Raw genomic sequence first — 15,383 nt, forward strand, 5'->3', positions numbered from 1 at the left:
ATGAACTCATGATCTGACGTGACTGCCAAAAACATAAGGAAATCCAGGCTCCACCAGTGACAGTCCAGCGCCCGGCCCCAGGAGGAGAAGTTTCCACTGCACATCTCTAGGAATAACGGGCTCAGGTCGGGCACTGCGCTTCAAACAGGGACATTAACAGACCAGCCCCTTCCTAGGACTGAACTGGTGAAGATGCTAAACCACGTCCTAGCCAAGGATTTAGAGCCGCCCAGGCAGAGGGGGGAAGACGTAAAGTGTGCATGCCGTCTCTGGGGAGCTGAGATCCGCGTCTCAGCAGAGCCCAGGGGACCGATGCACAGCCACAAAGCAGGTGCTGCGTGGAAACAAGAACCCTCTCCTCCTGCATGGCTGCATTGCGCAGTGGTGACCGGGGTGCTTGGAAGCGTTCACACAGAGAACGGGGGTGTCCGTGAGTGTCTTGGAAGCAGGTGTTTCCTCAGTGCGGAATTGGGCTGCACGATCCCTGAGGCTTCTTTCAACTCTCAGAATCTCCAGTTCCATGGTTATACACGCCTTGCTAGCAGGAGGTAGTACCTAGTGCTTCAAACCACTTCAGATATGGTGTCCTGTGTTCTCTACCCTCCACTCCCTCTGATTAACCTTTTTTAGAATAAGCCCCATCCACTTTCCAAATAACGCATTCCTGAAGAGAGTGGCTTTTCTGCCAAGACTTACCCCAGTACCTGCAGGTTACAGCGTGGATGCTTTGCTTTTTCACATAAAATTCCGACTCCCGAGTCTCCCAGGGCATTCTCTCCCAAGTAGAGTCTGATCAGGGAATGGCTGGTGCTCAAGACAGATGCGAGATCCTCACAACAGGCCGACGTGAGACAGCAGCCGACCAACCTTCCGCAGAGACAGCAGAGTGTCACAACCACTCTCTCCCACCCTCTGCTGTGGACCCGGGACGCACTTGTCCTGTGCTGCCTCGAGTCCAGGCCACACATGGGAAGAGTGCATCCAGGCTCCATACTAACACTTTGTTTCCTTTTCTGTTTGGTGTAACAGCAAGTGGACCCCTTCCAAGCCCACGCCAATGCTACATCTTCCCAGATCCCTACACTTATTTTTATTGTGGTAAAAGACACATAAAATCTACCACTGTAACCATTTTTAAGTGTATGGTTCAGTGGCACTAAGTACATTCACATTATTGTGCAACTGTTACCCCATCCGTCTCCAGAACCTCTTTCCACCACCACAACCCGTAACTCTGTCCCCATAAGACACTAACTCCCCACTCCTCCGTCCCCCAAGCCCCAGCGCTCACCGTTCTACTTTCTGTCTCTATGAATCTGACTACTCTGGGGACCTCATATAAGTGGGATCCTACAGTTTCTGTTCTTTTTTTGTCTGGCTTATTTCGCACAGCATAATGTCCTCGAGGTTCACCCGTGTTGCAGCCTGTGTCCGAATTCTTTTTAAGGCTATACGTGTGGATGCACCACATTTTTTTAATCCATTCATCTACTGATGGACATTTGGGTTGTTTCCACCTTTTGGCTTTGGTGGATAATGCTGCTATGGACATGGGTGTACAAATACGTATTTGAGTGCCAGATTTCAACACTTTCAGATATATACCCAGAAGCGGAATTGCTGGATCATATGGTAATTCTATGTTTAGTTTTTTGAAGAACTGGCATACTGTTTTCCACAGCAGCTGCACCATTTTACATTTCCACCCGCAATGCAGGGTTGTTCCAGTTTCTCCACATCCTCACCCACACTTGCTATTTTCTGTTTTGTTTTATATAATAACTATCCTAATGGGTGTAAATTGGCCCTACTATCAAGTTCTTCCTTCTCTTCTTCGGAATTCAATTCTCCCAGAAGCACTGAGTGAAAGGCTATGTGGCTTTAACACCATTTCCTGTTTAGACCTCCCGACCAAGGGCTTGTCATGAAGCCCCCAAACGCTCCCAGAGCAATGCACCGCCTTGGCTTTATTTTCTCAGCTGAGCTGTGAAAACCTTAGAGGCAAGCAGGATTTCGCTGATGGTTTAAGTTCCCTCCATGGCTTAGAACATGGCTTTCCCCCAGCAAACACTGACTGAGTTATTGACAAACACCCAGAGAGACACGCCGGGAATCTTCTGAGGAGCCAGGATGTTCTCCCCCTGAGACTCTGGCCCATCATGGCTTGCTGAAGCCGCAGCTCACGCTTCATGGAGGAGCTCAGCTCAGACTCACCAGAGCGTCTTCAGGTTGCAGAAGAGATGCCTCAGTCCCACACAGAGAAGTCTGATTCCGAAGTCTCCCAGGGCGTTGTGGCTGAGATCCAGCTCCACTAGTTTCTGGTTGCTGCTCAGGACTGAGGAGATGTTGAAGCAGCACTGATGGGAAAGCCAGCACCGGCCCAACCTTCACGCCAAGTACAGAAGCAGAAAGCGTCAGAACACGGCTGCTGTCACCGCCCTCCCGTCTGTGCTTGTTTTCAGCACCATCAGGGGCACCCGTGTTCTCATGTTACAAACGGGAAATTTTAACCAAGTTCTCATGAAAGCATCATCTTATCAGAAACCCTGAATACAGCCCAAAACATATTGGGAAGTTAACTCAGGATCCCCAGCTCACGGCCCAAGACCACAGCTGCTGAGCACATGGGTGAACTCCCTCCGTCAACAGGGGTCAACTGTCGAATGTGTAAATGGCATGTTCCTGTTTCGTTCATGAGAAGGGTATGAGCCTGTGGGCCCATGTCTTCACCACATGTTCAAGCAGGGGAACACCTTTCTTCCTAGGGTGGAACCGCTATGTCCCTGCTATGCTGTTTGATGATTGAATCCCAGCCCTCCAGCTGCACTGAAGGGAGAAGCAGCTCTGATTCTGGATTGGTTTTCAACCACATGTGCACACACAACATCACCACCACCAACACCACCACCACAAATAACAATTTGTCCCTGTCATAGGAGCGAGGACAACATTCCTTCTCCTTTCCATGCCAATCATTCATATGTCTTGGAGCTTGTTGGCCACCTTCCTTTCTGGCCCCATCTTCACACCAACTAGAAGCAAATGGACAACTAAATTTCTATTTATGCACAAAGCATCTTGTTGTCACCCATGTCTCCTGTTTGTGTCTCGCTCTCTGGAATCACACAGGGGCACCCACAGAGGTGATGGAGAGAGTGGTGTGGGATGCAGATGGAGAGGCAGGTTAGATGCCCAGACCAGCCAGAGCCTTGAAGGCAAGAAGAGGATTCATAACTTATCAAAAGAGCAAAGAGAAAGCATTTAAGCAAGGGAATGGCATGATCATCGTGGGGTTTTCTAAATAACCCTCTGACTTTCACTTCTGTGTGGAGAATGGATTGGTAGGCAGCAGAGCAGATGTACGGAGACCAAATAGCCAATACCAACTCAGTATGCATCTCTGAGCACTAAGATGTGCTGAGACATTTGTCCAGACATTCTAGAGACATTGGCAAGACAAACACGAATCCTGTCCTGGGAAGCTGATGATCTTGGAGACCTTTGCCATATCCAGGCAAGGGATCATGGTTGTTGGACCTGGGCTGGTGGAGTGAGGATGAGGAAAAGTGGACAATGGCTTGTACAGTAGGTAAAATTGATGAGATTGATGTTGGGGTAAGTATGATGAGCAGGAGAGGGAGGTGTGAAAATGTCCTAGAGCGGTAGGCTTTGACACTGGCTGCGTAGCTTGTCAAAAATGCTGTTGTATGATGGGAGAAGGCTGGGGGCATGGCCAGACAACTGTGGGCTCAACTCGGGGCAGGTGAGTCTGATTCACATTGTGGGCCCAGAGCAAGCACTTTGTTAATAAAGCTACAGGAGATTCCCTGTAATGGTTCAATCTATGCAAAATGTTGTGATGGGTTCCAGCCCAGATGGCCATTGTCGTGTATGACGAAACTCTCCAATTCTCTTCTGTGAGCACAGCTGATGAGGAAATGGAGGATGTTGAAGGTCGTGCCCCTTTTGTCATATCACCAACAAATAACTTATTTTCAGTTCCCCTTCATTCTTCCCCATCTGAAACTTCCCAAACACCTGGCCTCCAATCCATTTCGCCTTCCCAATTGTTATGGGCCGAAGTGTGTCCCCACCCAAAAATCCATAGTTGAAGTCTTAATCCCTAGGACCTGAGAATGTGACTGTATTTGGAGACAGGGCCTTTAAGGAGGTAATTAAGCTAAAACCAGGTCATTAGGCAGATCCTAAGCCAACAGGACTGGCGTCCTTGGAAGAAGAGGACACAGAGAGACCATGTAGGACACAGTGAGAAGACAGCCGTCTACACACCGAGGTGAGAGGCATCAGAAGGAGCCAGCCCTGCTCACACCTTCACCTTGGACGTCCAGCCTCCAGGACTGTGAGAAAGTAAATTTCTGTTGTTTAAGCCCCCAGTGTGTAGCACTTTGATATGGCGGCCCCAGGAAACTCGTAAACCACTGATCTGGTCTGAGATCTTCCTCCAGTCCTCCTCTCTGTCTCTCTCTCTGTCTCTGTTTCTCTGTCTCTCTCTCTTTCTCACACACACACACACAGGCTCTTACCACAGTCTCTGAATGTTACAGCCAGGATGCTGGAGCATATCACATAACACCTTCATGCCAGAGTCCCCCAGAGTGTTGTCACTGAGGTTCAGTTCGGTGAGGCTCCAGTTAGTGCTCAGGGCTGAGAAGAGGCTCTGACAAAAGCTGGAAGTGAGAGAGCAGTTCACCAACCTAGAGATTGGAAGGAAGGAAGAAGGAGAGAAAAGAAAGTCAATCTCTAAGAATGACCAACTGAAGCCAGGGGCCAAGAGCGACTGGTACCAGTTCAGACAAAGGCCTCCCAGGGATTCAGAAATGAGTCACAGAACCAAAGATGGCCTCCTGAGGAATGAAGGCCAGGGGAGCCTTGGAAAGACCGCTCTGCACACCTACGGTGGAAGGAGAGGGAGCCTGTGACCTGGGCTCACTGTGAGCACCCTCCGGCCCCTCCCTCGGGTGCCCTTCTTCCTTCCTCATCAGTCAGCGTCCTGCCCACTCTGCTAAGTGATCCAGAGACCAGTTCTCATGTTGGCTGCACAACAGTGTCAGCAGTGCTCTCAGAAATCCCTAGGCCAGGCCGCACCGTAGGAACAGCCAGAATCTCAGGGATGCGACCAAGCATGTCCATATTAGGTCTTCCAGGCGACGCCAGCGTTCAGCTCTCGTGCAAATGCAGATTCTGACTCTGTGGGTCTAGGATTCTGCACTTCCAACGGGCACTGGCTGGATGCCCAGGCTGCTGGTCCTGAGAAGGTTCTAGAACACACAAAGCAAGCTCCTGCCCTCAGAGGAAGGTAGCTGTCACGAGCGAGAAGGGGTCAGGCTCTTCACCAGGAATTTGAGTCTGGGTCCCTGCGAACCTTCCTCCAGCTATGTGATCCTGCTCAGGTTTCTGGTTTCCTCAGCCTCACTTTTAGGGCCTAATGAGCAGGTCTGCCTCCTCCTCTCACTCCTTCTCTCTCTTTCTCCCCATCTCCCATCTTCTTGCTTGTTATTCTGAACTATTTGTCATCATGGAAGTGTACCCTGCTTTCCCACCTCCCTCCCTCTGAGCCCACTACTCCCTCTGTCGGGGGCCCCTTGCCCACTCGTGGCTCTCTCATGCTCCATCCTTCAGGATCCAGCTGGTCAAGGGCACCGTGTGCTTCAGGTCACCCTGCAAGTGTTCTTGCCATGGCCCATCCCCCTCTACTCTCTGCCCTTGTTTCTCCACTGTCCCCACGACCCAACCTTAAGTGGTTGTGAGCAGGACCTGGGACTCAGCCACCACAGAAGCCACAGTGGGTGGTCCTTGGTGAACCAACGATAAATAGAGAGGTTGTCCTGGTAGTGGTGCCAAGGCAGAGAGAGGGAGCCAAAAACGCATCCCTGTGGGGAAGGGTCCAGCTCCCTTTCTCCGTAATTTTGTCCCACCCATGTCAAGTGCCTTCTATGGAGGGGGAGCCCCCGCGTTCTCTGGGCCGCCACCTTCCGGCAGCCACTGTAGCTGTGGCGGTTCTGTGCAGGGACTTCGGAAGTCAGGCAACTCAACGGCTTCGCTGTGCAGACACCACACCTGGCTTCCAATCTCCTGGCAAGTCCAAGAGCAGACCCTGCAGAGGTGCTGCTGGTGACTGCCTGGCTGCAAACCCAAGGTGGCCGAGAAGCACTCGGTCCTTCCCAGCCGTTTCCTCCACTTGCCCTCAGTGTGTGTGTTCCCGTGAAGCTGGTCCCTCCCTATTGTCTCCTGCACACTCTCCCTCAGACCACATTCGCACCCACGTGCTGCCAAACCTTCCAGCACGCTCAAACCTCACTCCTCCAAGAGAGCTCGCCCGCGTCCAGCGCTAAGGCCCTCTGTCCTCTGCGTTCCTGGGACGGTCACTGGGGCTGTTTTGCTCCTGAGTTGTTGGCTGGCTGTGACCCACTGGAGCCCAAGTTGATGACAAACATTTTTATTCAACTCTCTACCCAACTCGATGCTGTGTACTGAATTGCCATCCACCAAACATTTGCTTATGGTTTCGTTGGCTTTTTTTCTCATCCCATTTGCCCACCTACCCTTCCTCTACTAGTCAGCCTCAGCCCATGAAGGGGTCTGGTGGAAATGGCTGGTGGTGGCATTATCACAGAGCTGTGGCAACTGCACTTGAAAGACAGTTGAGAAGAGGTGAGAGGAAGAAAGTGCCAAGAAGAAGGGGCCGGCAGGTGGAGGGCGTGTTCCACCCCCTACCCGAAGCCGGGCCTCCTTACCGAGGAGAGTAGGTGGCATCTGAGGGGACACAGCGGTCCATGTCAGAGTGTCGAACTCCATCCTCTTCCTCTTCCTCCTCCTCCTCCTCCTCCTTCGGCGAGTTATAGAGCAACCTCAGGGAAAGTGATTCCACGCTGCGACAGTTCTCAATACAGAAAGAAGAAACCACGTGGTCCATTCTGGTGGAGAGACTGATCTCGATTTTGGGGAAATAGCCCATGGCCCTCCGCACGAAGTCCTCCTCCTGCATCTCGTACAAGCAGTAGAACAGCTCCAGCTGGCTGGGCTGGGTCTGCAGCTTCTTGACCTCGGCTTTCACACTGATCCATTTCAGCAGCTCCAGCCTGATTTGCTGAGAGATCTTGCAACTCAGTTTTTTCTCCAAGTAGGAGGTTCTCTCCTGGTTTACGAGGCCAAAGAGGAAACGGACAACAAAAATCAGGTACCCCTTTTCAAATTTGCCGTAGTTTTCGAGAAGCACCGACACGTCCCGGTTGGGAAGATTCGAGCGACCCCACGGCATGTTCCTCACACTGCCCTGCTCCTCGTCTTCCAGCAGGTAGTACATGGCAGCAAAGAACTCCTGGAAGGTCATGTGGATGAAGCTGTAGAATTTCTCGCAGTCCACTTCCTTTTGGAAGAGGTTCATCCTCAGGAAGGCGGACGCATCCGCCCTCTGCAGGCCGTGTTTCCTGAGGTCGCTCTCCTCAAACAGGATTTTCTGGTTCCAGATTCCATCCGCTGCCAAGGAGCAGAGACCCCGGACGTTGGCAGAGAGGTGCTGCTTCTGGCTCTCTCCTCGGGATTGCAACAAACTGGAGAGGAAGAAGACGTACACGGCAGTGGTGGTCTTGGACGTCTGGGCAAGGCTCTTGCCGCTGTCCATCTGCTGTTTCAGCCCAGTGCACACGATCCAGCAGACCAGGGGAATAAAGCACATGGTGAAAAGGATCTCGTTCTCCTGAATCAGCCTGAAGGCTTCGTGGGCCTGCTGCTCGTCTGAGAAATACTTAAAGAAATATTCCTTCCTCTTGGCCTCTGAGAAGCCCAGGATCTCCACGTGCCGAGGACGGTCCAGCAAGTGCTGCAGCTTCTCCAGCGCCACGGGTCTCGTGGTGATGAGCAGGGAGGCCTCGGGGAGCAGCCTCTTTCTGATGAGGCTGCTCAGGAGGATGTCTCCCCGCTCCACCTTCTGCCAGTCCGTGCAGAGCGCCTCCGTGTGCTCGTCGAAGGCGCCTTGTAGCTCGTCGAAGCCGTCCATGAGGAAGAGGATCCTGGAAGGCTTGCTCAGAATCTTACCTATGGGCGGCTTGGGGTCGGGGCAGCAGCTGACGATCAGGTCCCCCAGGCTCCTCCGTGTCCCGAGGCTCACCTCCCGACAGTGGATGTAGAACAGATAGTCAAACCTGTTCTTGTAAAGTTTCTCTGATGCCCAGTCCAACATGATCTTCCTGGCCAGGATTGTTTTCCCGATGCCCGCTGCTCCCTGGAAGACCACCGTGTGCACGGGCTCCGAGTGTTGGTCGTCCGGCTCGAACAGCAGTTCCAGGTTCATGGAGCTCATGGGGCAGTCCTGCGTCTTGGGCGAGGTCCTGCCAATGGCCAGCAGCTCCTGCTCCCTCTCCTGCTGGCTGCGGTGCTCCTTGAGGAGACACAGCCTGGTGTAGCGTTTGTTGAGGTTGACGCTCTCGCCCAGACGGGCGTTCCTGTCTTTGATACACTGGAACCTGCTTCTCACATGCTTTCTGTACTTCTTACAGTAATCTGCAGCAGAGATGGGAGGTTAGACTTTGGGAGAAGCCCGAGCACGTCCACTCGAGATGGGCTGTCCACAGGGGCCTGTGGTCGGTGGGGAGTGGGGACCGAAACTATGAAACGGGAGGTGCAGTTTCTCTCCACTGCTTGGGTATGGGCAGCACCAGAAATCTAAGATGTCAAAATCTTCCTATGCACGGCTGAGCAGAATAGTGAAGTGCCATATGTGCCCCAGTCGGGAAACCCTTTTTATTCGTTCTTACTCGTTTAGGTGGTCTGCAGCCCGTGCCTTTTAGAACCTGCAATGCTCAGCCCCGGTCGCCTCCCCTTGTTGTGGGACTGCAAGGAGCCTCGTGAGCGTGGGCCCTTTCTTCAGTGACACGGGATTCCCAGAGATGGGCCTCCACACCCCAAGAAACAGGAGCACGTAGGGTGGCCAAGCTTCCCAGTTTCCCAGTGCCTTCCAAATTCGGTCTCCAAACCCAAGTGGACGCATCACCCTCATGGCTCACCTTTCTTTTTTTTACAAATAGAGATTCTGGAAAGGTACTCCAATAAACCAATCCACTCCTCTTCAATGCTTTCTTCCTGGCATATCAAGTGTGAACGATCTGAGAATAAAAGGAAAAAGACACAAAATGTCAAGACCCAGGACTCCTGACTAAGGTGATGTGACTGAGACCCAGTGGCCAGCACGGGGCGCAGGTCAGAGCTCCCCCCCTGGGCCCCTCCCAACCAGAGCACAGTTCAGAGCTGTGGGACGGGTGTGCAGTTGAACATCAGCTGGGGGTGTCCCTGCCATCCTGATTTCAAAGCAGCGGATGTCGCCCACCCACCCAGCAATGCGTCCCTCTGTATCAAGTGGCAGAATCTCTCTCCCGGGCCCGGGAATCAGCTGGCCAACATGTGAGACGGGCGCGGCCTCCCTTACCTCCTTTGTCCTTGGCAGACTGCCCCCCGCCAGGGGTTCTGCTTTTGAGGCCCTCCCCACACTCTCCAGTGTCCCCAAGAGGGCCATGGACCAGCAGGCGCATCCTTCCTTGACCTCAAATGCCTGCAATTTATGTTACTCACATTCTGGGTCTTCAAGAGTGAGAATTACCAGTCTGCTTTATATCTAACTCCATGGTTCAGAATCCTGACCAACATTAGGAAGCTTTAAAAATACCAACTCCAGGGGCCGCCCCCACGCCCTAGTGCTTAAGTTCATCGCACTCTGCTTTGGTGGCCTGGGTTCACAGGTTCAGATCCCGGGGATGGACCTCCACCATTCATTAGCCACGCTGTGGTGGCATCCCACACACAAAATGGAAGAACATTGTCACAGATGTCAACTCAGGGCTAATCTTCCTCAACAGAAAAAACAAACAAAAAACCCAAAACTGATTCCAGAACTCCAGCCAGGGATTCTTTCTCAATCCATCTGCGATGGGGCCCAGGTACCATTGTATTTTAAAAGCTCCAACCTGCATCCGCGGTTAAGAATCACAGACATAAACAGTCACGAAATCACACATCCCAAGGACGCGTCCGTAGGAGAAATTTAGGCACGGGAGAACAGGAGTTGGCACAGGGGAAATACAGAGGATACCTCAGGTGGAGGGGAGCCCAAGAGCGACAGGAAGGGCTCCTGGGAGGTGTCTACTTATTCCGTGGGCAAGTGCTATTGGCAACCCAATCACAAAACAAAATCCAGACATTAACTCACACCAAAACCATAGCCTAATTCTTACCTAAAGCTGACCCTAGCCCCCCCAAAAACCTCCCCAAAAACCTGCTAACCCTGGTGATAACTCTTCTACCTCGAGACCCAGCTGGGGTTAGGGGCCGGGCTTTTGCCAGAGACACACGTGGCGTGGAGCCCTGGCCTGGGATCCAACTAGGACAGACCCAGGGGCAACCAGAACCTGTTCCAGGCCCATCTCACACTGTCGGGCAGCCGTTTCCCCAACGCTTCTCATCTTGCAAAAATGAAGCTCCACACCAATTGAACAGCAATTCCCCCGCCCCTGGCAACGGCCACTTTCTGTCTCCGTGAAGCTGACTGCGCCGGGCACCGCCAATGAGTGGAATCATTCTCTTTTGTGACTGGTTTATTGCGCTTAGCACCGTGAAATTAAAAGTTCATCTGAAAGTGCCTGCCTCATGGGGTTCGTGTGAGGAATGAACGAAATTCATAAAACTGCTTGGCAAATGACTTTTGCAACCACGATGGTCACACTCTACGGTGGTTGATGAGCAGCAGGCCCCAACACGGTTCTAACCGTGCTATTACAGCAGTTTCTCCAGAGCGCCTCACTGCTGTGTGCCCCCACCTCTGCCCCCGGGCTCTTTTTCTCCCCGTCATCACACCCATATTGCCGCCCTGCCTCACCAAGATTCTCCTTGGCTACCCAATCATTCTCACTCCTCCTTCCCACCAGCTCAACATCCCCATCCTGTGAGTTCTAGACCCTTCTGAGCCCTTCCTTGTTTTCCTCCCTTGCTCAGAACACCAAGCAGAATGAAGAGCATGACCCCCACCATGCCCACGGAGAGGGAGGGAATTCCTTTTCTCCACAAATTACACAGTTCTATGAGGTGAGGGGCAGCCCCCTGAGCCATGGGAAGCAGACACCCAAGCTTGTGGCTGTGCAGGCAGATACCCGAGGAGCTGGGTGAGGGGTTCGGATAAAGTGGGACTAACCAGGGGTGTTCCCAGGGGTGGGTGAGCCCTGATGTGGGGTTTTAAAGGAACCAGAAAAGAGCAAAGTGCTTTCCTCCATCTTCTCACAGCACTATCATGAGAGGAAGAGAGAGGATGAGGCCAAGATAATAAAAGAAATTATTAAAAGCCAATCATACCAATTTAGATGCATCAAAGGGTACCATCAACAAAGTGAAAAGGAACACAGAGAATGGGAAAAAATATTTTCAAATCATGCATCTGACAAGGGGTTCATATCCAGGACATGTGAAGAACTCCTACAACTCAACAAGAATTGCAACGAAACCCAATTACAACATGGGAAAAGGACTTGAAGAGACATTTCTCCAAAAGTAAATGAATGGCCAACAATCACATGAAAAGACACTCAATGTCACCAGTCAACAGGGAAATGCAAATCAAACCCACAATGAGCTACCATCTTACACCCGTTAGGATGGCTACTCTCCAAAAAAAACAACCATAAAATAAGTGTTGGCAATGATGTGGAGAAATTAGAGCCCTTGTACACTGTTGGTGGGAGTGTAAAATCGTAGAGCCACTATGCAAAACGTTTGTGTGTGTGTGTGAGGACAATTGGCCCTGAGCTAACAACTGTTGCCAATCTTCCAGTTTTTGCTTGAGGAAGATTGTCCCCAAGCCAACATCTGTGCCAATCTTCCTCCACTTTGTATGCAGGATACCACCACAGAATGGCCCAATGAGCCATGTGCATGTCCACGCCCACCATCCAAACCTGCCAACCCTGGGCCACCAAAGCAGAGCGTGTGAGCCCAACCACTACACCACCAGGCCTGCCCCTGGAAAACATCAGTAACCACAGAATTACCATGTAATCCATTAAGTCCACTTGTGGGACTATACTCAAATGAAATGAAAGCAGAGTCTTAAAGAGATCTGTACACCCATGTTCATAGCAGCATTATTCACCATAATCAGAAGCTAGAAGCAATCTGAATGTCCACTGACGGATAAATGGATGACAAAATATGGTATACACATACCATGGAATATTATTCAGCCTTAAAAAGGAATGAAATCCTGTCACATGAGACAACATAGATGAAGCTTGAGGATGTTATACTAAGTGAAATAAGCCGGATAGAAAAAGACACGTACTTTATGACTGCATTTATGAGGTGCATAGAGTAGCCAAATTTATAGAGACAGAAAGTGGTGGCTGCCTCGGGCTGAGGGGAGGGGGGAATGAGGAATTGTCTAATGGGTGCAGAGTTTTGCAAGACGAAAAAGAGTTCTGGAGATTGATTGCACAACAACATGAATGTGCTTAGGACTACCAAATTGTACACCTAAAAACAGTTAAGACAGTAAATTTTATGCTACATGTACTTTATCACCGTTAAAAAATGCCATCTTCCTCCCACTCACCCCACTCCGGCTCTTCCAGTTTAGCCTTCTCGTGAAGGTCTCTCCTGTTGATCGCAGCAAAAATCCACACGGCCATGGCCCACGCCTTCTCCTCCCCGTTGAAGTCGATCATCAGGGTGGCCAGATCCACAGGATCTGCTTTCTCTGTCTGACCCCGAGGGGGTCGGGTGCAGCCCTTCTGAGGAGGATAGTCTTCCAAGTGCATCTTGAATTTCTTGAGGTCCGCATCCTCCAGGTCCTCCAGGTAGCGTGCCAGCTTGCAGCGGACGCTTGCCATGCTCTCTTGCAGCCCCGGTCAGGCTCCTTGGGCATACGTCCACGCTGAGAAGTTGGACGGTGAAAACAGCATATAGGTAAGGACAGTCTTTTTCAAAGCCACCCTCAGAGGGAACTAAGCTATCAAAACCCCCAAAGATTGCAAGGAAAAAGTATCTCTGGGCTGTAACAAGTAGCCATCTTTAGTTTTGAAAAGTGAGTCAAATACTTACCAGAAACTTTGCTGTTAGCTCCGCATGGGACTGTGTCCTGAGCCATGGAAGAAAGGCTTCCTGTGGAGGGAAACAATAATTAAACCCACAAACTCAGCCGCATTAACAGCGTGATGGAGGCCCACACTGCTTCATGGTACCTCCTTGACATATCGCCGGGGGAACTTGGTCCCACTGATTACTGGGCTATGACCCACGACAAGCTCTTCACTGTCCCTTGACTTCAGCTTCCTCATCCGTGAAATGACACAGTGGGGAAGATGGCTTCTACGTTCCTTCCAAGTGAAAGACTCTGGTTCCTTGTTTCTGTTTTGACCCGAGGAAAGACCAGTGAGCGACAGAAGAAGGCGGCCAGGGAATGACTGACTGCGGCGATGGCAGAGCAGCGCATGGCTAGAGAGAGGGAAGGGAGAGCACAGGGCGGGCGGAGGACAGGGTGGTCTGCAACCGCCCTTCTCTCAATCCACTGACTGATGGAAACTGAACTGAGAGGGAGGTTGGGTTGCGTGGGGGGAACAGCGAACACACACCTCACTTTAATGTCTCCTTGTAAAATTTGTAACTATGACAATTATTAGAACTCACACATACTGAGAGCTTCTCATAGGCTGATGCCACTCTGACGCTTTCTCCCATCTAAGTGCTCAAAGCCCCCCGAGGTGTATCTATTCCTGGCCCTGCTTTATGGAAGTAGAGACTGTCTTAGAGAGGCTCAGCGGCTCGCCCAGAGTTTTGCAGCCAGGGAGGGACGAAGCCAGGATTTAGGCTGGGGTCACCCACTTCTGAGCTCATGCCACTGACACTGCGCTTTTCACAGCCTGAGAAGGTGGGAGACAGTTTCTTGCACCACTTAACTATGTATCTCAGACAGATAGGAACCAAGACGATCAAAGACAATAAAATAGCTGGTTAAAAGGGAAGCATTTATCACACACAGCTTTTCATTGTAGGGTCCCCTACTCAGCTTTCCTAACTAGACTTCAAGTTCCAGGAAGACTAGAAGTCAGCTGCCGTGTCTTTCAATCCTCCACAACTCCTAATTTCGGGTGGATGAACACATTGGCTTTGTTTGGGATTGAGCCCTTCATATTACTGAAAGGCACAACATCAGCCAAAGCCATAAATGATGTAACGGCAGGGAGCGGCACTGTGAAGCAGTGGAACAAACTGAAAATTGTAACGGCCATGGTCTGATGTTTGAGACATCTCCAACGTGCTCATCTCTCCTTCTTCTATCTCCGTTCTTACCGCTCTGCTCCTGGCCTCATGCACCCCAAGTCCACCCCCTTATGTGTTTGACGGGGTGTGAGGGTCTCCAGGCAGATCCACCGCTCTGCAGGCCCTCTCAGGTCCTGCTCCATCCGTCTCCCCATCACATCAGGACTCTGCCTCTGGTGTTCCCCTGCCCTTAGCCATGGTGCACTCTGCCCTGCCCTTTACCCACTCTGGGCCTTGGTTTCTGAGGACACTCGTTTTCTCATACATGTCCCACCCATCCACTCCCTGCTGGAATGCTGGAGTCATGGGTGTAAGCCATGGTTGCTGCCCCTGTCCTTGCCCCCTACGCACACACGCACTTGCACACACAGAGCCCAAATGATAAACATAAAAGAACATTCCAGAATCCTTGTTGGAGGACAGACTTGGAGGCTGGCAAAAGAAATCCTAAGTCCATTAACCAAGGCGAGTCTGGCCCTCTACACCCCCATGCTTTCTCCGTCATCCCCCTCCATGGAGCTGGACTCACCCACATGCGGCCTCAGGAACAGCCCAGGAGGAAACTTGATGAATTTATAGTGGTCATGGCAGAGCAGGGGCAGGAAGGATGTGGTCTCAGGCGGGACTGAACAAGCTTGCATCACAGGCAAAGGCAGAGACCGAGGTTACTCACAGCCCCGGATTTTCCAAACCGAACAAGTAAAGAAAGAAAGAGTGTTTTTGAAGCTGAGCCTGGCTGTAGCCGGAGAATTTTGGCGTTTCCTTGATGAGACTCAACCAGTGCTCGATGGACGCTCACTCTGACTCTCACAGCAACCACATGAAGTGTTGTAACAACAGAGGTGAGACTGGGATGGGGGATCCCGCAGAGTGGTGGGCACAGTCGAGAGCATGACCCATGCCCTTCCACACCGTCACACAGAGGGGTCACAGGAGGTGCAGGTGCTCTTATCGCCTGTTCATTTTTTTAAAACCACCGCATGGAGGTAAGTATATACCCGTGAAACCATCACCACCATCAAGGCCACAAACACATTTATCACTTCCCAGACTTTCCGCCCACCCACCCC

General features: G+C 51.5%; 1 protein-coding gene across 2 annotated transcripts in view; it reads right to left on the reverse strand.

Annotated features, from left to right (window-relative positions):
• The window catches only part of NLRP3 (NLR family pyrin domain containing 3), a 31,994-nt gene extending 17,039 nt beyond the window's left edge, over positions 1–14,955 (reverse strand). The window contains exons 1-8 of one of the 2 annotated variants that reach the window (XM_023618258.2): positions 14,843–14,955; positions 13,096–13,155; positions 12,608–12,928; positions 9,024–9,122; positions 6,756–8,520; positions 4,545–4,715; positions 2,215–2,385; positions 697–867 (exon numbers count right to left, since the gene is read on the reverse strand). In XM_023618258.2, the coding sequence (XP_023474026.2) occupies positions 697–867; positions 2,215–2,385; positions 4,545–4,715; positions 6,756–8,520; positions 9,024–9,122; positions 12,608–12,884 (2,654 nt within the window). In that variant the 5' untranslated portion in view covers positions 12,885–12,928; positions 13,096–13,155; positions 14,843–14,955. Of the gene's footprint in view, positions 1–696; positions 868–2,214; positions 2,386–4,544; positions 4,716–6,755; positions 8,521–9,023; positions 9,123–12,607; positions 12,929–13,095; positions 13,156–13,235 lie in introns of both variants that reach the window. The other variant, XM_070233549.1, reaches the window with a different exon arrangement.
• Between the last annotated feature and the right edge of the window lie 428 nt (positions 14,956–15,383).

The sequence above is a fragment of the Equus caballus genome, chromosome 14 (assembly GCF_041296265.1).
Source record: "Equus caballus isolate H_3958 breed thoroughbred chromosome 14, TB-T2T, whole genome shotgun sequence".
Classification (NCBI taxonomy): domain Eukaryota; kingdom Metazoa; phylum Chordata; class Mammalia; order Perissodactyla; family Equidae; genus Equus; species Equus caballus.